The 23921-nt window shown below is 41.8% G+C and overlaps 1 protein-coding gene and 1 pseudogene across 5 annotated transcripts in view; both read left to right on the forward strand.

Annotated features, from left to right (window-relative positions):
• Positions 1-15463: 15463 nt before the first annotated feature.
• Positions 15464-23921, forward strand: part of LOC137250287 (signal recognition particle subunit SRP54-like) — a 53129-nt gene continuing 44671 nt past the window's right edge. The window contains exons 1-5 of one of the 5 annotated variants that reach the window (XM_067782816.1): positions 15466-15585; positions 15679-15711; positions 15861-17446; positions 17496-18060; positions 19729-19909. Coding sequence is in view for 2 of the 5 variants with exons in the window: in XM_067782818.1 (XP_067638919.1) it covers positions 17509-18060; positions 19729-19749 (573 nt within the window). In the remaining 3 variants the exon portion in view is untranslated. Of the gene's footprint in view, positions 15586-15678; positions 18061-19728; positions 19910-23921 lie in introns of all 5 variants that reach the window. The other 4 variants (XM_067782818.1, XM_067782817.1, XM_067782815.1 and 1 more) reach the window with 4 other exon arrangements.
• On the forward strand, positions 18085-19222 carry LOC137247716 (protein fuzzy-like; annotated as a pseudogene).

Consider the following 23921-nt stretch of genomic DNA (forward strand, 5'->3'; position numbering starts at 1 on the left):
GCTTCACCTTATTTGTAATCCCGTAAGGGTCATATCGAGACCCTTCCGGGATCATTTCTGGATGGTTTTCGGGATCGGTCCGGGATTACGCCGGGGTAATTTCGGGACTTTTTCGGGACTATTTCGGGATCATTTTGGGACCCTTCCGGGATCATTTCTGTATAGTTTACGGGATCCGTCCGGGATCCCGTCGGGGTTATTTTGGAACATTTTCGGGACTATTCCGGAATCATTTCGGGACTATTTCGCGATCATTTGGGGACCCTTCCGGCATCATTTCTGGATGGTTTTCGGGATCCGTGTGGGATCTCGTCGGGGTCATATGGGGACTTTTTCGGGATCATTTGAGGGCTCTTCCGGCATCATTTCTGGATGGTTTTCGGGATCCGTCCGGGATATCGTCGGGGTCATTTGGGGACTTTTTCGGGATCATTTGGGGGCTCTTCCGGCATCATTTCTGGATGGTTTTCGGGATCCGTCCGGGATCTCGTCGGGGTCATTTGGGGACTTTTTCGGGATCATTTTGGGGCTCATCCGGCATCATTTCTGGATGGTTTTCGGGATCCGTACGGGATCCCGTCGGGGTCATTTCGGGACTTTTTCGCGACTAATACGGGATCATTTGGGAACCCTTTCGGCATCATTTCTGGATGGTTTTCGGGATCCGTCCGGGATCCCATTAGGGTAATTTCGGGACTATTAGGGGATCATTTGGGAACCTTTCCGGCATCATTTCTGGATAATTTTCGGGATCCGTCCGGGATGCCGATGAGGTCATTTCGGGACTATTTCGGGATCATTTGGGATACCTACCGGCATCATTTCTGGATGGTTTTTGGGATTCGGTCGGGATCCCGTCGTGGTCCTTTCGGGACTTTTTTTCGACTAATACGGGATCATTTGCGGACCCTTTCGGCATCATTTCTGGATAGTTGTCGGGATCCCGTCACGGTCATTTCGGGACTATTAGGGGATCATTTGAGGACCTTTCCGGCATCATTTCTGTATTGTTTTCGGAATCCTTTCGGGATCCCGTCAGGGTCATTTTGGGACTTTTTTGGGGCTAATACGGGATCATTTGGGGATCCTCTAGGGGTCGTTTCGTGACTTTTTCTGTTTTATTTCGGGATCATTTGGGGACCCTTCCGGCATAATTTCTTGATGGTTTGCCGGATCCATCAGGGTCATTTCGGGACCATTTTGGGATCATTTGGGGACCCTTCCGAGATCATTTCTGGATCCGTCCGGGATGCCGTAGGAGCCATTTCGGGATTTTTTGTTACTTTTCCGGGATAGTTTTTGGACCCTTCCGGGATCATTTCTGGATCTGTGCGGGATCCCATCTGGGTCATTTCCGGACTATTTCGGGATCATTTTGGGTTCCTTCCGGAATCATTTCTGTATGGTTTTCGCGATCCGTCGTTGATTCCCTCGGAGCCATTTCGGAACCTTTTCTGGAGTATGTCGGGGTCATTTGGGGACTTTTTCGGGATCATTTGGGGCTCTTCCGGCATCATTTCTGGATGGTTTTCGGGATCCGTGCGGGATCTCGTCGGGGTCATTTGGGGACTTTTTCGGGATCATTTGGGGGCTCTTCCGGCATCATTTCTGGATGGTTTTCGGGATCCGTCCGGGATATCGTCGGGGTCATTTGGGGACTTTTTCGGGATCATTTCTGGATGGTTTTCGGGATCCGTCCGGGATCCCATCAGGGTAATTTCGGGACTATTAGGGGATCATTTGTGGACCTTTCCGGCATCATTTCTGGATAATTTTCGGTATCCGTCCGGGATGCCGACGAGGTCATTTCGGGATTATTTCGGGATCATTTGGGATACCTACCGGCATCATTTCTGGATGGTTTTTGGGATTCGTCCGGGATCCCGTCGGGGTCATTTCGGGACTTTTTCTCGACTAATACGGGATCATTTGCGGACCCTTTCGGCATAATTTCTGGATAGTTGTCGGGATCCGTTCGGGATCCCGTCACGGTCATTTCGGAACTATTAGGGGATTATTTGAGGACCTTTCCGGCATCACTTCTGGATGGTTTTCGGTATCCGTTCAGATTCCCGTCGGAATAATTGCGGGACTTTTTCGGGATCATTGGGGTCCCTTCCAAAATCATTTCTGGATGGTTTTTGGGATTCGTGCGGCATCCCGTCGGGGTCATTTCGGGACTTTTTCTCGACTAATACGGGATCATTTGCGGGCCCTTTCGGTATCATTTCTGGATAGTTGTCGGGATCCGTTCGGGATCCCGTCAGGGTCTTTTCGGAACTATTGGGAGATCATTTGAGGACCTTTCCGGCATCCTTTCCGGCATCCTTTCTGGTTAGTTTTCGGGATCCTTTCCGGGTCCCATCAGGGTCATTTCGGGACTTTTTCGGCATCATTTAAGATTGGTTTTCAGGATTCGTCCGGTATCCGTCAGGGTAATTTCTGGACTTTTCCCAGACTATTTCGGGATAATTTTGGGACCCTCCCAAGATCATTTCTGGATGGATTTCGGGATCTGTCCGGGATGCCGTCAGGGTCATTTTGGGACTATTAGCCGATCATTTGAGGACCTTTTCGGCATCACTTCTGGATGGTTTTCGGTATCCGCTCAGGATCCCGTCGGAATTATTGCGGGACTTTTTCGGGATCATTTGGTGTCCCTCCCGGCATCATTTCTGGCTGGTTTTTGGGATTCGTCCGGCATCCCGTCGGGTTCATTTCGGGACTTTTTCTCGACTAATACGGGATCATTTGCAGGCCCTTTCGGCATCATTTCTAGATAGTTCTCGGGATCCGTTCGGGATCCCGTCAGGGTCTTTTCGGAACTATTAGGTGATCATTTGAGGACATTTCCGGCATCATTTCTGGATAGTTTTCGGGATCCTTTCGGGGTCCAGTCAGGGTCATTTCGGGACTTTTTCGGGATCATTTAGAGATGGCTTTCAGGATTCGTCCGGGAACCCGTCAGGGTAATTTCTGAACTTTTCCGAGACTATTTCGGGATAATTTTGGGACCTTCCCAAGATCATTTCTGGATGGATTTTGGGATCAGTCCGGGATGCCGTCAGGGTCATTTTGGTATTAGGTGATCATTTGAGGACCTTTCCGGCATCACTTCTGGATGGTTATCGGTATCCGATCAGGATCCCCTCGGAATCATTGCGGGACTTTTTCGGGATCATTTGGGGTCCCTCCCAAGATCATTTCTGGATGGATTTCGGGATCTGTCCGGGATCCCGTCAGGGTCATTTAGGGGTGCGTTCGAGATCCCGTCAGGGTCATTTCGGGACTTCTTCGGGAATATATCGGGATCATTTCTGGATGGTTTATGGGATCCGTCCATGACCCCTTAAGGGTCATTTCGGGACTATTAGGTGATCATTTGAGGACCTTTCCGGCATCACTTCTGGATGATTTTCGGTATCCGTTCGGGATCCCGTCGGAATCAATGCGGGACTTTTACGGAATCATTTGGGATTCCTCCCGGCATCATTTCTGGATGGTTTTCGGGATTTGTCCGGGATCCCGTCGGGGTTATTTCGGGACCTTTTCGGGGCTAATACGGGATCATTTGGGGATCCTCTAGGGGTCGTTTCGTGACTTTTTCTGTATTATTTCGGGATCATTTTGGGACCCTTTCGGCATAATTTCTTGATGGTTTGCCGGATCCATCAGGGTCATTTCGGGACCATTTTGGGATCATTTTGGGACCCTTCCGAGATCATTTCTGGATCCGTCCGGGATGCCGTAGGAGCCATTTCGGGATTTTTTGTTACTTTTCCGGGATAGTTTTTGCACCCTTCCGGGATCATTTCTGGATCTGTGCGGGATCCAATCTGGGTCAATTCCGGACTATTTCGGGATCATTTTGGAATCCTTCCGGAATCATTTCTGTATGGTTTTCGCGATCCATCGTGGATCCCCTCGGAGCCATTTCGGAACTTTTTCTGGAGTTAGTCGGGATAATTTAGGGACCCTTCCTGGATATTTTCTGGATGGTTTCTGAGATCCGTCCGGGAGCCCATCAGGGTAATTTCGGAACTTTTTCGGGACTATTTCGGGATCAATTTGGTACCCTTCAGGCATCATTTCTGTATGGTTATCTGGATAAGTCTAGAATCGTGTCGTTGTTTTTTTTGGGGCTACTTCGGGAACTTTTGGAAACACTTCCGGGGCGTTTCTGGATGGTTTTCGGGATCCGTCCGCGATAGCGTCGGGGTCATTTCGTGGCTTTTTCTGGATAATTTCGTTATCATTTTGGGATCCTATCAGGTTATCAGCTCATAAAGTTCTTTTTTTTTACTCAATTACAAAAATAAAATGCATTAGACAGAAAAAAAATTTTAAACAGATAACTTTATAAGCAGGCTAACGTGAATAGCCCACATATTTCATTTTCTCCTTGCGGACGGGGCCGCGGGTAAAGGCTAGTAGTAAATAAATATAAGCTGTGTTTTTTTTACATCTACATATGTATATGTATATATACACTTACATTTTATATGAACTGCTAAGCATCAAACTTTATCTACACTTCTCAAATTGATGCGCTGAAAATTAGTACTCCTAAATTTCAATACGCATTATACTTAGATGCAACTGAAGTGTGTGTCTATGTTGTACCTCTACACTACCTCTATGTATCACCTCTACAAATGGTGTGTGGCCACTATTCACCGCAACCGATTCCGCTATAGGTTATAAACTATGGCCAACAGAGGTGCGTGTCTCCGCTTTTCGGTACAACCCTTCTGTAGCTAGTTATTTAACCTCTTCCGCTAGATGGGTCTCCTAAACATTATCTAAGTGAGGACAGGCGTTTTTTTACCCGAAAATGTAGATATATATACGTGTAAAAAAAAAACACGGTTAAAGTTTAAAAAAACTAAAAAACACGCCGGAGCACGGAGGTTCGTGTCCCGCTGTTATGTTCAGGAGAGAAGAAAAACGGTTTATGTGAAAACGTCTGTAATGTTATACTGAAATCCAGTTTTGCAAAGAAGGATACCTTCATTATATAATGAATTTACGAAATTTTATTGTAATTATTTGTTTACGGACAAAATATATAGCAATTTTGAATTATGACTATTTCCAAGAAAACTTACTACTCGTACATTCACAATTATTTCATCAAAAAAGGCACATTTCATAATAATACAAGCAACTTTACTCACTCTTTACGTATAAAAAGACACAATTTCAATTAATACACAATAAAGTTAAAAGTTTTTTGCAACAGGATAGTCAAAGTTTAAAATAATAAACTTTATGCGTAAAAAAACTGTTCACTTGTTCTTAAGCACATTAACACAACTAAAAGTAGTACTCTTTAGTTGATAGAGCGCAAGCGGTGCAATCAAAACCAAAACTGGCATAACGGTAATTTTCCAGTTAAAGAAGAAAATAATGACAACGAAATTTAAGGGGCAGTTAGAGATGTGTACTGTGAATTGGTTTATGGAAAAAACCGATTTTGAAAAATTGTAAGTTGTGACTCTTTTGTAGTTCGCACACTGTCAAAAATGCTTAAACTAACTTAAAATCACATTTTATTTCGATTTCCCAACGACTTAAGTGGTCGCCATTTCCTTCAAATCATACCATACTACTCTAAAAAAACGGAGAAAAAGTAAAGTGTAATTGGCTCGTTTGGAGTGCAACAAAAGAAGCGCTTTTTTGTTTTCCATGCTGGCTTTTCAGCAAAATTTCCGAAAATACCCGATCAGATTTGACAAAGTCTTCAGGCTATTCTAAAGAAAAAGGTTGGAAGAGGTTACACGACAGAATTCCTGAACATGAAAATAGTCAAAATCGTAAAACTTGCTATATAGAGTGGCGCCAATATGAAATGATAATTCGAAATACAAGTTCAGTGGATTTTCTCTTAGCGGAAACCCTTAAAAATGAAGCAGCTCGCTGGAGAGAGATACTTCGCAGAATTCTTGATGTTGTTTTATTTCTTGGAGAAAAAGGATTGGCATTTAGAGGGAATAATTTATTGATCGGAAATCCAAAAAATGGAAACGTTCTGGTATTTTATGAACATTTGGAGAAGGTGAGGGAATCTCAGACGAAAAAGAATCGTCTCCAAGCACATTATTTGTCTGATGGAATAGAAATCTGTGCAAGTCAAGTAATTAGAAAGATAGAAAGTGAGAGAAATTCCGTCAAGTATTACACAGTAATAGTGGATGCAACCCCTGATTCGACGCATATTGAGCAGACTGTTTTTATATTGTGTTATGTTTTATTAGACAGGACTCCGGAAAATGGAAAATCCAAGAACGCTTCTTAGAGTTTGTCGATTGTAACGCAAAAACAGGAGAAGCTATCGCTGAGCTGATTCGCAGCACTCTAAAAAAGCACAATATTTCACTGGATGACTGCCGTAGGCAAGGGTATGATAATGGCAGTAATATGAGCGGTCATTACAAAGGAGCGCAGAGTCATATCCTTAGAGATAACTCCCTGGCAATATTTGCACCTTCTGCTTGTCATAGTTTAAATTTATGTGGAGTGCAAGCTGCTGAATGTTGTGCAGAAGTCATGACATTTTTCGGTATTACGCAAAAATTGTATAATATCTTTAGCGCAACCCCTAAGAGATGGGAAATTCTCAAGGAGAAAACTAATTGCTCCTTGCACAGCATGTCACAAACACGATGGTCTGCTCGTGTGGATAGTGTGAAACCTTTCGCAACTCACATTCCCCAAGAAAGCTATTGATGAAATCAAGCTTTTGAATCTGAGTTCAGAAACAGTAACGGATTTGGAAGGTATTGAAGCATATATGGGGAAATTTGAGTGTATCCTCTTAGCCTCCATTTGGCTCAAAGTGTTGACGGTAATCAACCATCGAAATCTGGTACTGCAAGCTAGAAATGCCACACTGGACGTGGAAACAGAAAATATACGTAGCCTGATTGATGAGTTAAAGAAGTTCAGGGATCAATGGTCGATCATACTTCAAGAATGTAAGGTTCTGGCAGGGAGTATAGGAGTTGTGAATACCTTCGCAGAGAAAAGAAGGAAGATAAGAAAGCGCCAGTTCGATGAATTACCTGGCGAATCACCTGAGTGTGATTCCAAAACTCAATTCAAACACCAAGTTTTTTAAGTTCTTTTGGACTGCTTGATTGGTAACATGACAAGACGTTTCGAAGCCGTAAAAGACATTGCGATTAAATTTACATTTTTGTGGAAGTATCAGGATCTGACGGAAGAAGAGCTCAGAGAAAAGGCAGCGGCATTCTGCACGATTTATGGTGTCGATATTTCTACGGAGTAGTATGGATATACCAGTTTTGGACCACATTTTGTATGGAAAATTGGGAGCATGTCTCAACCTAAAAACTCTGTACTTTTGGATCAGTCTGCCACCAGTCTGGCCTTAGGAATGGGACCAGGTTATTATTTTCGGACCAGGTTATTATTTTCGGTCCAGTCTGGGATGAGTCTGACCGAAGGAATGAAACTAGGTCTATATTTATCTTGACCTGAAATTTTCAAGATCACTCAACAATTCCGCTAGGTGGCGCACACGTTTTTTCGGTTTGTGTTCTGGCTGATCTCACCTCTGGCCGATCTCACCGCTAGGTGGAATCTTCTGGCAGATCTTCCGCTAGGTGGCGCATAAGAAAAAGCTTATTGGTGTATAAGAAAAGGCTTAGAGCTTTTTACCTTTAGCAGAGCTTTGCCGTAAAAATGACAGCATATAAATTATATATATATTATATATATATTATTATTAAGATTAAGATCTCGAGCCGACAAAAACATCAAAAAAGGAACCAAACATAATAAAAACTCTAGAAAAAAGAAAATAAAAAAATAGTATGCCTTCATTTGTGTGCGAGTATTGTAACAAAGAATTTAAATATAATCGCAATTTAAGGCGACATATTAGAAACTATCATGCGAAAGAAGTGAGTTGCAATGTATGCAAACAAAAGTTTAATAACATTCAAATATTTTTAACACATAAACGTTTACAACATACAAATAACGCGGATGACCCTATATATTGTGATGTTTGTGCAATTAATATCCCAAAAAAACTGTGGTCATATCACATACGGATTAATACACACAAACAAAAGCTAGACAGAACTGCACTTCTAATGTTAAAAGCATTAAATCAGTATTCGATAAGCGAATCGAAACATTTGTATTTGAAAATAATGTAAAAGAGGATTTGATTGTTGAACACTTTTTTTCAACAATAAAAACAGAACTTTGTAAAATTTTAAGAGAAAAACTAACGCATTATCAAAACATTAAGTTTAATTGCGAGCTGTTTTGTAAATATAATTTGATTAAAGAAGGCGTAGAGTGTTTGATGGAATTGAAATCACACCAAACCAAGATGATTTTGCTTGAATCCACTTCTACGGAAAATGATATTAATCTGTTTTACGAGGACCAGTGTGTCATTTTATCTTCAAAAATGAGCGAATTTCAACAAAGAGATAGTGGTTGGTCACTAATTGAGATATCACATCTAGAAGCGAATATAAATAAATATGAGCCTATTAAAGGCTCAAAATATATACCTTTACCACCAACAATTCAAAACAAACATTCGTGTATAAATATTCAAAACACAGATGAATACTGTTTCAAATGGGCAATTATATCAGCTCTATATCCTAGAAGCTGTCACACAAATAGATGTTCATCATATGAAGTTGATGATATAAAAGCAGATGTGATAGAACTGTGAAATAATATTACAATCGACTTCCATAATCTAAATTTTCCACTTGCGGTTAAACAAATCAAGATATTTGAAGAAAACAATCCTGGCATTAGTGTCAACGTTTTCGGCCTGGATAATACCTCTATAGTGGGCCCATATTATTTTACAAAAGAGGAACGAGAACATCATATAAATTTATTGTTGTTAGTGGACATTAACAACTTCCATTACGTTTGGATAAGAAATTTAAGTAGATTAATGGGACATCAAGTTACAAGAGATGGACATAAATTATATTTTTGCAACGCATGTTTAATCCACTTCCATACAAACAAAGCTGTAGCATACCACAAGGATCATTGCAATAAAAGTGTAACAGAGATGCCATCCGAAAATGAAAAGTATTAAACTTTAGTAATTTTCAAAAACAATTAGATGTGCCCTTTGTTATTTATGCAGACTTTGAGTGTATTCTAGAACCAAAAGATATTCAAAATTCTAGCAAAGTTAAATCAGTTCAAAAACATATTCCTTACGCTTATAGTTACTATATGAAATGTTCTTATGACAACAGTTTAGATAGTTTTAGAATATATAGTGGTGAGGATTGCACAAACCATTTTTTCAAAAATTTAATTGAAGATGTTTTGAAAATCTATGGTATTATAAGTAAAAAAATACCGATGATCCCTTTAACTCCCTCTCAAGAACAATTTCATAAAGAATATTCAAAATGTCATATTTGCAATGAACATTTTAATGAAGATGGCAGAGTTGCAGATCATTGTCATTTAACTGGTGAATATAGAGGTCCTGCCCATAATAAATGCAATTTAGAATATCAAATTTCGCGCTTCGTGCCAATATTTTTTCACAATCTTTCGTCCTACGACTGTCATTTGTTTGTTAGAGAACCTTCGACAACACAAGGCGACATTAAAGTTATTCCCTTAAATAAAGAGTTATATATATCCATATCTAAGAGAATATATATAACTGAAAAAGATTCTATCGAACTTCGTTTTTTGGATTCATACAGATTTATGCCATCTAGCTTACAAAGTTTAGCAAGTTACTTAACCGATGAAGATTTACATATTGTAAAATCAGTTTATAAAAATAATGATGAATTTACATTAATGAAACGTAAAGGTGTATTTCCTTATGATTACTTAAACTCGATAGACCGTTTAAAAGAAACAGAACTACCTGCTCGTTCATTTTTCTTTAACAAATTAAATAATGAATCGTGTAGTGCAGCTGATTACGAACATGCTCAACAAGTGTGGAATATATTCAAATGCATAAACTTAATGGATTATTTATTGTTATATTTGAAAGTAGATGTCTTACTATTATGTGACATTTTCGAAAATTTTAGAAAAGTATGCAAAGATATCTATAACTTAGATCCATGTCAATATTATACCACCCCAGGGTTATCTTGGGATGCTATGTTGAAGACAACAAAAATAAATTTAGAACTAATAACCGATAATAATATGTATAGTTTTATAAAGCGGGGTATTAGAGGAGGAATTGTTCAGTGCAGTAAGCGATATTCAATAGCAAATAATAAATATATGAGTGATTATGACTGTAATAAAGAATCAAATTATCTCATTTATTTAGATGTAATTTGTATGGTTTTGCTATGTCACAATATCTTCCATTTAGAAATTTTGAATGGGTTGAAAATATTGAAGGCTTTAATGTAAACAATATTGCAGATGATTCGGAAATTAAAAATTTGCGGCTCTTTAAAAATGTAGGGCCCCCATTTAACGATCCTCATTTTTTTACTCAAAAGATGTCCAACTTATATACATTGAGACAAGTAGCCCTTATCTAAATGTATGTATATGGATGGGTATGCCTGTGTCGGTATGTATTTTGCGGTTTGTTGATATATATATATATATAATTTATATGCTGGCATGTTTACGGCAAAGCTCTGCTAAAGGTAAAAAGCTCTAAGCCTTTTCTTATACACCACTAAGCTTTTTCTTATGCGCCAGCTAGCGGAAGATCTGCCAGAACACGCCACCTAGCGGTGAGATCGGTCAGAGGTGAGATCAGCCAGAACACAAACCGAAAAAACGTATGCGCCACCTAACGGAATTGTTGAATGATCTTGAAAATTTCAGGTCAAGATAAATATAGACCTGGTTTCATTCCTTCGGTCAGACTCTTCCCAGATTATGTTGGACATCAAGAATGCTTTTAACACTGTGAACTGGATGCAGATAATGGCAGCGCTGCAAAGCTTCGGCACTTCAGCTTACTTACGCAGAATTATAGGTAGCTATCTTAAAGACATAGTACTTCTTTTTGACACGGATCAAGGAGCAAAAGAGTACAAAATCACAGGAGGCGTCCCACAGGGATCTGTTCTCGGTCCAACGCTTTGGAATGTAATGTATGACGGGGTGCTAAAGATTGATCTACCAGAAAACACGCAAATTGTGGGATATGCTGATGATATTGCAGTGGTAGTAGTGGCCAAGAAACTGGACCTGCTTCAAGCATTATGTAATGACGCCGTAGCAAGAATAAAGGAATGGCTGACCAATACAGGACTGGAGTTGGCTAGCCAAAAGACGGAAGTGGTATTAGTAAGCTCCAAACGGTCGGCGAACGAGTTAGTCTTAACTGTCGGGGATCATCAAATCACCTCAAAATATTCCTTAAAATACTTAGGAGTGCACATTGACTCTAAGTTAACTTTCAAAGAGCACTTCAGAGCGGTGGGGGAGAAAATTACCAAAGTTAATGGATCACTTATGCGAATAATGCCTAACATTGGTGGTCCGAGCGAAGCTATACGTCAGCTATTGTCCACAGTAACCAGCTCAATAATACTATACGCAGCAGCAGTGTGGTATGGATCTAAACAGACCCATCAAAAATATATATTAGCAGCGTACCGACTTGCTTCTTTAAGAATAGCAAGTGCTTATGGGACGGTGTCCGACGACGCGATCCTGGTTCTAACCCGGAAAATCCCAGTGGACTTACTGGCAAGCGAAATGGCCGATCTGTATAACACTAATATCGAGCGACCATCTGAAGAAGACAAGAAAAGAGCAAGGACACAAACAATAGCTAAGTGGCAAGAACGGTGGGAGGCCTCGAGTAAAGGGTGTTCGGCCTGGGTGCGTCTGGAACCGGCAGTGGGTAGGCGCACACGGGTCGATCTTGGAGTGGATGGTTCGCTCAAAAGAAATAAATAAAAACACAGGAGGAATTCCTCGTTATAAAATAATACTTTAATTTAGAGTGATGGGAAGATATACAGTGTTGATACAATATTACCTTGGCGCTTTAAGTGACGATGGTGATCCTTGCGATGTGTGCTGGTTGGCGGTCGATCGAAAAAGAGACCGGTTATCCCGTTGAGGACAACCGCTAAGCCGCGAAAAAGTCCTCTGGTATTAAGGAGGGGAAAAAAAGCCACACACACAACAGCCCCCACATATACGTGCATGGGTGCTGACAACCCGCACACACACGTGCATGCGTATGAAACGCATGCATGTGCATGCATGCACACAAATGCGGCGTGAGTGTGGGTGGCTGGAAATATTATTAAAACGTTAGGGAGGGGCGCCGTCAATCAGATAAAAGTTAGGCATTGGGCCTAAACATGCCGCCCCCCTTGCGGTACGCAACATCACAGTCCGCCAAGGATCACCGACCGTGAAGAAGAGAAAAAAGTAAAAAACTTATAATTAATTATATCTAACTTAACATAATGCCGGACAGTCCGCCGGCTTGGCGGCACGCAAAATGGTGGGAGCTTGGTTGCTGCTGCCTCGGTCATTCACCAATTTTCCCGTTATGGTGTAAGGCGTGAGCCAGGTTTGCCTAGAGCTAGGGATTGCGAAAAGAAGTAAGAAGATATACGTGTTCATATTTCTTGCCGTTTATTACCAATTCATTGGAAATTCTATGCTTGTGGATTTTGTATGAAGAAAATTCAAAAAAAAAAGAACTTATTGTAATGATACAAGATTTTAAACGCACACCTCCATTGTGAATTCAATAAAAAATAAAAAAAGTGAAAAAATTCATGGATTTCGGTCGTTACCGAACATTTTCATGTTAGGCCTTGGTTGTGCCCGAGAGTACCCAACCGAAGATGGTACTCTGAGCCAGCAAAGGGCCAAACGTGGTGGGCAGAATCCCTGGTAGCATTATTTCGGCATATACGTCTGTCCCTAGTACGAGGCGGATCGGGGCAGATGAATAAAACTGTAGATCCGCCAGACGGAGATGTGCGTACGGGGATGCGATGGCGCTGTCGACGCTGGTCGTGGGGGCCATTCGCCGAAAATTGGACACGACCGCCGCATGGGTTGCAATTCGTTTATTTTGGCCGTGTCTTCCTCGTATGCGTAGTAGGCATCCTGCTTGTCCGCCAATGGTGCTGGTAGGGAGTTGGAGCTCCCGGGCTAGCTCATCTGCGATAACGGTGGTGGGGGAGCATCCGTCAATCAAGGCACGGACGAGGTGTAGCCGCCCCCCAGCTTCTATCTTCACGACCGCGGTGGGTGTGATCGCTACCGTTGGTATCATGGTGGCGGTGGCTGCTGAATGCTGGGCTACAAGCCCTGACCGGAAGGCGGACACGGTGGTGAGCTGCAGCGTGTTGCCTCCGTGGCTGCGATCTTGTGGCTGATGTCGTTGATGCAGGCGAAGAGGCCTTGTCTCCGCTCTGCGGTCGCGCGGATGTCGTCTCCGTTGGGGGTTCCTGGGTTGCCGGCGAAGAGACCGGGTCTCCGCTCGGCCGTTATATGTATGGCGCTGTGCTGTCGCTGTCCCTTGTTGGAGCCGCTTCCTCTCGTGCTGCAGAAGTGGTCGAAATGATTTGGCTGTAGATGGTATGGTCGGGCGAAGAGACCGCGTCTCCGCTCCGGTTCGGCTGGCATCTCGGTTTTGGTGTGGACGAAGAGGTCCAGTCTCCGTTCCAGCGTCCGACGCATATAACGATATGGAGTCGTCTATCCGCTCTCGGGGTGAATCTAGCTCCTCTTCCACTTGGACGCTCCATGGCTTGGAGCGGGCTTCTTGTAATAGCTGCTCCTCTTCGTCGATCGAGGCGATGTGCAGCATCGTGTGGTGCTTCTCGCCGCACCGTTTGCATCGCCCTTGGCTCGGGCACGCGTTAGAGCGGTGATCAGGTGCCAGACAATTTCCGCAGTAGCTTTCGCGAATGGTTACGTAGAGGCGCTCTTCTGGCCTTTTCGCCCGAAAGGCTGGGCACAAGCGGATAGGGTGTCGCTCAAGACACACTCGGCATTCCGACGAATAACGCGCTGCGTTCGTGGCAGCATTACGTTTTAAAGCGGCAAAACGACCCATTTTTCTGAAAGGAGTGAAATAGGTTTCAATGGGTCGGGTCATTGTCAAAGTGCAGGGGCGAGTGGTCCCTAATTGTATTGTTGAGATTTGGGATATTTTAGTAGCGCTTGCGTAGGGGGCAAACATCTGTAGCAGTATAAAAATATTTGTATTTGGCGCACATCATGTGCATGGCCTCTTTCAACCCACGTTATGTGCCTGGGTCTTTAGTGCCTTATTTCGTTTATTTTGTGTCACCCGCTAGCGTTTTAGTTAGCCACGGGCACACTAGTGCTGCAGAAAAATGAGCATTTACGATTTTTCGGTTCGCACATTCTGGTACCGAACCGGGTAGAAAGTGTATAGCGTGGGTTCTTTTGAGTCGCTGTTATTAGTGTTGTTGATGCTAAAAATCAACAACTTCCCTGCCCGCCACACAAAAAAAAATGTTTGGACAGCAAATTGTATGCGATGTAAAGAAAAAATAAAAAAATCTTCGTTTTGGACGAAGAGAAAAATTTGTGGAATGAAGCATTTTTTTTTTTTTTTTGTATTGCCCTTCACTTATTTCTTCAACTTTTCCCCAAGTACGCTTGTAGTCATGTTTTATTGATGGCCTTTATCAAACGGCACGGTTCCCGAAGGGTATTTGGCTCCGTTACCGGTTCCTCAGACTCGGGTTTTTGGGTACCCGTTTGCATCTTTTTATGCATCCCTAATATAATGCACATTTAAACTCGGCATGTATGTGTACATACGTTGGTATAAGTATATGGACCGTCAGTGCACGGACTTTACCGCATTGGTAGTTTGACCAACCTTTTTGACCCATTTTTCATTTTCTACTACTTCTGCTACCAAAACTTCGATTCTACCAATATTTCAGTATTTTCGCACTGAAAACGTATACTGCGATAATTTTAAAGTATTGAATTGCAGAGCCCACCCAACTAACATTAGGAGGCGATACTGACCAAATCAGTAAATTTTGAAAAATTTGTGAAGAACTTGAACAGGAAATAAATTTTTTTTTTGAGTAGATAAATATAGTCTGAGTACGCGAATATTTTCTGCGCTATTTTTTTCTTCCAGTTTTTTTTTTTTTTTTTAATTTGACCGAAAATAAAAGGTTCTACGTAAACGATTACATGCCGAATTGGTTATTTTGTGGCAGTATTTTGGTACTTTGGAATATTGTTGCGGTTGTCAGACGTTTTGGTATGTGATTTATTTTGAGAGTTGTTTGTTTTACAATGAATTGGCAACTTTTTGGTTACCAATATAAACCGTAGTTATTGTTTTCATTAAACTTCTACTGCTATTTTCATTTCCTGTTTACCAACATTTTTGCCTTTTTTTAAAAAAGGTCCGTGCACTGGTAGATATTTACTAGCAACAAGGGAAAGAAAAAAAACTGTGCACATTGATACACACCCTTGTATAGAATGTAAATTCCTCTGAATTGAAGCCAACGGGATTAATCGAAAGATTTGTTCCGTTGATTCATTCTTTCATTTTTTACACATGACGGAGTAAGGTTGGTAAGTAAACTGTAATATTTTCTTTCTATTATTATAAAAATAAAATCATTTTTTTTTCTTTTTCATTAGTAATTACTTTTATTTTATTTTCAGGTGGAGAATGGGCATGGGGCATGGAGCGCTTGGGTAAGGTTGTTTTGTATCGGATTTTGTTCTAATTTTAGATGGCGGCATCTCAAAAGGGGTGCTCCAACTGCGGCGTCGGCCGCGCTGTCAGTTGTCACACTTTTGCGATGTCCACTTATACATTTATTAATGGATTTTTTTCTTTGCAGGTTTTGGTTGCAAAAATTCATCACGGCTGCATCTCTTTGAAATGCTATCACTGGCAATAAAATCGTTGGCACAACAGCAGCAGTTAGCTCCTTTGAAGAAACATTATTTTCTGTTTCATATTGGAATTTATGCCTTATGTTTTTCAAATGCTTTCGCTATTGGTAGAAATACGCGACGGCAGCGGCACTATACCCGAGCCATACTGGGCACATTCTCCTTGCCCGAATACACAGTTTGGCGGAACCCACTGAACTTATATCGTGGAGCTGAATACCAACGACCCCTTTTTTTTTGTGATATTTTTGGGTCGCTACGACGAAATCAAAGGTATACGATATCGCTCTCGTAGTTGACTTGGGGAAATAGAAACCTAATTTCTTAATTTTGACACTAATGGCTATAACAATATTCCTGGTACTCGTGTCGGCTACGGTGCTGTTTGCCATATTTTTGCTAAGCCTTCGTAGTTGGCTGCAGCGCTGTCAAACAAAACTTAAAGATTCATGTGATGGGCCTGTGAATATAGGAATATTTCATCCATATTGCAATGCTGGGGGCGGTGGCGAGCGAGTTTTGTGGTGTGCTGTTCGAGCACTACAGGCGAAATACGACAATATATATATATTATATATTGACAAACAAAATAAAAGCTTCGTTTATCTGAAACGTCTAGTGGAAGCTAAATTGTATCTGTATTTCACCTGATATTTATATAGACACCACAGGTTATACTTTCACGTTGCCTTTGTTCCGTTTTATTGGTAACTGCAAGATCGGGTGCTATGTGTATTATCCCACAATAAGTATGGTTTTGTTGCGGCGTGTTCAACGACGTGAATATTGTCATAACAATCAAGCCTACGTGGTTAGAAACCCATTCATCACCTGGCTCAAGGTTATATACTATCGAATTTTTGCAAATATATACAATGGGCTGGACGATGCTCCGATACGATAATGGTAAAATCCACATGGACTGAAAATCACATACGCGATGTATGGGGCGTACCTTTTAAGACTCATCATGTGTATCCACCATGTGAAGTAATGAAAGTCCAGATAAGATTGTAATCATATCTATAGGTCAATTCCGGCCAGAAAAGGTCACCCTCTTCAGTTGCAAGCTATGTTAGGAAGCTCGGTGGAATTTAACGTAAAGGTTTTTTCAAGAGCTTCTTCAATTGTATCAAAAACGCAGGAATAGGAATTCACACAATGTGGAATGAACATTTTTGAATTGGCATTGTTGAATGTATGGCCGCTGGTATAATAATGGTTGTGCATCGATCAGGAGGACCCTTATTAGATATTATTGAGACGTCTTTGTGGTACATAGCTGTTGCTGTCAGGAATTTGCACTTCCACATGTTCGGATTTGGGATTAAATTTTCTCGGTGGGATGGGATACCGATTTGAGTTTTGGATACGAATATGCTGTGCAATGATTTTAATTCAACGTGATGTGGTATGTGTTTCTAATGAATTTGATACCAGTGCACGTGTTGGCTTTAATGACTACACGCCGCTGAAGTATATTGAAATGATGGGTATGCTAAAGGTGGAGGTGCTTTATCGGCAGTAGCAGGTGAGCATATTGATGACCTGGACCCGTTCAAACAAAAATCATTCATTAGTAAACTACTTGGTATGGGCGATATCGAGGGCCTCATTGATAAGGTCAACGCACTAAAACAGGATGGAAATGAAGAGCTACTGGAAACGATTAAGCATGGTCAATTTACAATACGTGATATGTATGAACAAGTTCAAAACATCATGAAAATTGGTCTACTCTCTCAAATAATGGGCACGATTCCTGGTTTCTCACAAGGTTCCTTGACCAAAGTCGGTGAACAAGAATCAATGGCACGCATTAAACGTATGATGACCATGATGGATGGTATGTCGGATGGAGAACTAGATAGTCGTGATGGTGTCAAGGTGTTCACCAAACAGCCGACGAGTTATGTACGAGTGGCTCAAGGTGCAGGTGTTCTCGAAAAGGAGGTGCGCGATCTTATTGCCCACTATACCAAATTCGCAGCAGTGGTGAAAACAATGGGCGGCGTTAAGGGCTTATTCCGGCAGGGCGACATGACGAAGAACGTTAATCCAACACAAATGGCAAACTTAAATCCACAAATGGCGAGGATGATCGATCCACGTATGTTGCAGCAACTGGGCGGAGCGGAGTTGGTGGTAAGTGAAACGCTTGGTTGAAGTATGCAAGTGTGAGGTTTTAGCAAAAACGAAAGAGCCTTTCATGTGCAGCATTATGTTAGGCACCTATTTGTCTCACTGTTAAAAACCTGTAAACTTAGTTTCTGTTCTTTTCTTATTTGGATAAATTTTTATTCACAATTTTGTAAACTTTAAACAACTTAATACATTGAAAATTTAGTCGAAATTAGGACTGCATCCACGTATTCAATGCTAACAAATAATTATAAAATAACAAGTTTGAGGACAGTGAAAAATATTATGTAGTATAAAAGTGTTCCTTTGGTAGATGCCGCTTTGGAAGTTTGTACAACGCGCATGTTAGATTTTACGGATTGTACATTGTCGGTGGAAAATCAACAATTGGGTCAGCGCTTAAACGACTTTAGTGGACTTTGTGGTTCCCTCTTTTTTTTTTCTCTCGTTGTTGGTAATAGTGCTGCGGTTGGTACCGAAGGTTGGTGGGATTTGGATCCCATAGACCGGTAATTACTTCTGTTGCTAGTGAGTTCGTCACTTACATTACAACATGATGTTCCAGTTTATTTGCCGAAACGAGATGCAATGCTATCATATAGATTTGTACCAATTCCATTGGCTCCAACAAATGTGATATGTGTAAGATGTGGAGCAGTTCCAAGTCTTCATGAGTTGCGTGATATGGCTCATAGCGTATTTTTTTTTTTTTTGAAAATCAACTACAGAATGTGGAACGGTGCATGGCTCGGAGTTTATCAGAGCATTTTGAAATTGACCAATGTGTTCTGGCTATGATTGTGGCAAACATAAACGTAAAGAAATGTGTTTTTTCACGCAATTTAAACCAGTCTTCAGGAGGTAAAAGAACCTTAGGTGGTGGGCTTTTGCGAATAGATTTATTAAAAAGATTTTTCATCAAACATTACAAAATAATAGGACGCTGAATAGTAGCGAATATCAGGAGGTACAATTAAGATCACGTTATATGGAACCATGGGACCAGTATTGGTGTTTGGAATATCATAAGTGTTATGCACACTATGACCAATTTGGGAATGCAATATTCATATTATTTATGTCCTCAATACCGACGCCTGCGATGGGATTTATTTGACAAAGGCTTTTATATTCCATTTGAAAAGATAAAACAATCGATTGGTAAAGTTTTCTATACATTTCCTTTGACGGCAAAGAAATGATTTTTTCTCATAGCCTTATATTAAGTTGTATTGGATATTCATTTAATAGAAACGGCCGCTTAAAAAATAGTAAACCTAGCACAACATAAATCATTGCATATTAGTTTATTTAATATTACAAGATTTTGAACTTGAGCGTACAGGGAACTTGAATGTAGACCTGACCGAGAGTACAATAGCTTACGGTTAGTAGAATTTGTACCCTAAAATATATATCGTCGGTGAAAGCTCGGACCAACTGTTCTTGTTGTTGTATTCTTTGAGTTATTGAAGTGATTATATCAAATCGCCTCCAAGACTGTCGGCTTACTACCGGGCTATGGGATTATTTTCACTTTTTGTTATTAAGGCCCATCTATGGTAGAAAACTTTTATATGTGGTTCGAGCTTTCATAGACGATATGAACCGTATTTATATCAATGAATATGTGTGATGGAAAACCTCATATTTCATTTTTCATAAATTTAGGTGTCGTGTGCTTCACAATAAAAGACGTTACGCTTATATGCATCCACAATTCATTGCGGACGTTATGAAACCAGTGAAACCTGATGAAATTATGGATCAGGAAGTACCGAACTTATCTGGTGGTGGAACGAGTTCACATCCAGTCACAGCACGCAACTATCAATCAACGAACAAAAAGAGGGTGAGTTTAGAACTTGACTTGCTACTAATGTAGATGCTCACATCGTCCGATATGTATAAGCATCTAGGTTTGCATTTTAACTTGTTTTATAATTTGTTGCCAGTCCTTCTTTCACAAAAGTTTTTGTTTTTGCTAATTTTTCGATTTTTTTTCATTGGAAAACTCAAAATTTATGAGTAGAAGAAATTCTGTTTTTCTTTTTTTTTTTTTTTCCAAAAGGTTTTGGGTGATGGGATGAATTTTCATAAATTCTGTTGGCCGAGTGCCTTTGAACGAGTGCATATGCATTATGTGGCAGATCATGGATCTGCGTTAGTGTTCTGGTGTCCTCGCTCTGGGGAGTGAGTGAATTGGGGTTTGATTTTGGACATTGAAAATAAGTATTTTGTGGCAGATGCGGATCTGCATTAGGGTTGTTGGTTGGCCTCGTTCCGGGTGAACGAGAGCTGGGGTTGAATTTTCTGACAGGAGGTATGTGGAGGAACGGACGGATTGTTAGGAGGAACTCGTGGTCCTCCTACACTCGATTTCCGTAGGGAGAAGGATCAGTTTGACCAAAGGTCGTCTGACTTGACCCTTCTCGGTTATGAGGTCGACTACACGTACTCGGTTATCTTCGCCGGGGTGTACGTTGACGACTCTACCTAACCTCCATTCGTTGGGAGATAAGTTGTCCTCTTTGAGGACGGCGAGATCTCCCACTTGTATGTTTTCTTTGGAATGCTTCCACTTCACTCGTTTTTGAAGTTCGGATAGATATTCCACCTTCCATCTCTTGCAGAAAGTATGATGGAGGGCTTTGAGTTTCTGCCACCGATTTATCATCGAGGCAGAGCTCTCACTAGCATCTGGTTCTGGCGGAGCCAGTAGGTGGCTGCCCGTTAGGAAATGTCCTGGGGTTAGTGTTTCCAGATCCGTTGGGTCATTCGACCCCGGACTGAGAGGGCGCGAGTTGAGGCACGCCTCAATCCGGCACAAAAGTGTTTGGAACTCCTCCATAGTATATTTGTGGGGAGAAGCGATCTTTTTGAAGTGGCTTTTGAAGCTCTTCACTCCCGCTTCCCACAAGCCGCCCATATGTGGAGCGCCAGCGGGAATAAAATGCCAAGTTAATGCTTGATGGCTATACTTGGAGACTGTTTTGTCTCGGCTTTCTGCCAGGAAGGCTTTGAATTCCGATCGTAGAGATCTGGAAGCTCCGACAAAGTTCGTACCATTGTCGGAGTAGATGTTCTTCGGACATCCTCTTCTCGCGATAAAACGCGAAAAGGCCGCGAGGAAGCCTGGGGTACTAAGGTCACTAGTGGCTTCTAAGTGGATGGCCTTAGTGGAAAAACAGACGAAAAGGCATACGTAGCCTTTTGACAGTCGACATCCCCTACCGCGGTAGCTTTTGATGTCGAAAGGCCCTGCAAAGTCTACCCCGGTATTGGTGAACGCGCGGGTAAAAGTAGTCCGCTCGCAGGGAAGGGTCCCCATAAGTTGGGACTGTGCCTGCTTTCGGTGAATAATGCAGGTTTTGCAATTGTGGATGATGGCTCTGATCATGGTCTTGACATTCGGTATCCAGTATTGGGTTCGGATGAGACGGAGCATGAGCTGGTTCTCGCCATGAAGGGAGTCAAGATGAGCCATCAAAACGGTCAGGCGAGACAGCCTACAATTGTAAGGCAAGATGATCGGATGACGCTCATTGTACGACATGTCCTTTGAAGCCCCTAGACGCCCCCCTGTTCTAATAATAGCATCTTTGTCGATATATGGGTTGAGTGACAGTATTTCACTCTTTCGATCGATAGGTTCCCTATTTTTCAATTTTAAATATTCTGTCCCGTAAAATTGTTTCTGGCAGACTCGTATTAATGCTTGAGTCGTTGCCTTAATCTCATCGGCTGAGATTATGCACGACTTTTCTTGGAACACTGCTTTGGTTTTAGGATGCGTTCTTTTATAGAATCTCCTAACATAAGATAAGACTCTCAAAGCTCGTGGCAAATCTGAAAATCGTTCAAGAATATCTGTATGATCTACCCTTGTCGTGGCATACGATTGTGCCCTCTTTTCCTCAACGGACGTGTTGTAATCGGCATCTTGTGCTGGCCAGTGAGAATTGTCTTCTTGTAGCCAAGAAGGACCCTGCCACCACAACGAATTGTTGACCAAATCTGACGCTAGTTGTCCTCTGCTCCCTAAATCCGCTGGGTTAGATTCCGAGTCAACGTGAAGCCAGTCCTTGTTACCGACCATATCGAGGATCTTGGTGATTCGATGTGCGACGAAGGTTGACCAAGTACAGGGCGGCTTGCGTATCCATGCGAGTACGATGGTTGAATCCGTCCAGAGGTGAACTTTTACTGGTCCCAAATGAATATTTCGGAATATTGATTCCATGATTTCTGCGAGCAGCACGGCGCCGCAAAGTTCTAAACGTGGTAGTGAGATGGTTTTCACTGGGGCTACTCGGGTTTTGGCTAGCAAGAGATTTGTGAAAATTTTATCGTCCCTTTTTACGCGCATGTAGATTGCTGCTGCATATGCCTTTTCCGATGCATCGCAAAAACCATGTATTTCGATGTCGTCCTCGGGCGTAAAATTTACCCATCGCGGTATCCTAATGTTATCTATTTCGTTATAGTGTTGGGTGAAAGTTTCCCACCGTTCTAAGGTAGTTGGGGAGACAGGTTCATCCCACCCGGTGCCCTCTAACCAGATGTTCTGCATTATTATTTTTGCTACTATGACCATTGGTGCAAGCCAGCCTAAAGGGTCGAAAAGTTTGGCTATAGCGGATAGGATTGCGCGTTTGGTGATGTTCTCGCCATTCTCTAAAACTCCTGCGGTGAAGTAAAACATGTCTGAATGCGCGTTCCATCGTATTCCGAGTGCCTTCACCGAGCTAGCCTCTTCAAACGCTAGGAAGTCCTCGCTGAGCAAATCCGTTTTGGGGATGTCCTGAAGGATTTCCTCACAATTGGATGTCCACTTGCGCAATGGAAAGCCAGCTGAGTGTAATGCTTCGCGAATCTCGTTCCTTGCTTTGATGGTTGACGCTATTGTATGTCCTCCAGATAAAACGTCGTCGACATACATACTTTCTCGTAATATACCCGATGCTATTGGGTGCGTATTTTCTACATCATCAGCCAATTGTAGAAGTGACCGTATCGCGAGGTAGGGGGCGCAGTTTACACCAAAGGTGACAGTCTTTAGTTCGTAAAGACTGATGGGTTCGTTGGGGGATGTTCGATGGACAATCCGTTGAAATTTGGTGTGATTTTCGTTCACCCAAATTTGCCTATACATCTTTTCGATGTCACTATTAAAGACAAAGCGATACAGTCGCCAACGTAAAATTAAAATAGGCAAGTCTGCTTGGAGTACTGGACCTGGGTGGAGTATGTCGTTTAGACTAATGCCATTTGCTGTAGGACTTGACGCGTTGAAGACGACGCGCACCTTGGTAGTGGTACTTTCCGCCTTTACAACGGCGTGGTGGGGCAGGAAATAATTATCCGAATCGTCGGATGGTACATTATTTTTAATTTTTCTCATATGTCCAAGCGTTTCGTATTCGGATAACACCTGAACATACTCTTTCCCTAACTCTTGGTTTTTCAGTAATCGCCCCTCATTTCTGAAGAATTGTGAACATGCGCGCTTTAGAGACGGTCCTAATGCAATCTTCTCAGGGTAATCCTGCCTGAATGGTAGCGAGACTGTATATCTTCCACTTTCATCACGTTTTGTTGTGTCCTTAAATAATTGTTCACAATACCTTTCTTCTTCATTAAGCATTTTGTTTTTGGGAACATTTTCTACCTCCCAGAAAGCTTTTAATTGGTTGTCCAACGCAACCTCGTTGTAGAATGACATGATGCTCTTCGTTGGACTCGGTGATTCGGTGCGACCGGTTAGTATCCAACCGAACACTGTCTCTTGGGCCAAAAGTGTATTTAGTACATTCTTTTTCAGACCGCTCAGTATAATTTGGGGATATATGTCTCCTCCAAGT

Source organism: Eurosta solidaginis, chromosome 4, assembly GCF_040869045.1.
Source record: "Eurosta solidaginis isolate ZX-2024a chromosome 4, ASM4086904v1, whole genome shotgun sequence".
Taxonomy (NCBI): domain Eukaryota; kingdom Metazoa; phylum Arthropoda; class Insecta; order Diptera; family Tephritidae; genus Eurosta; species Eurosta solidaginis.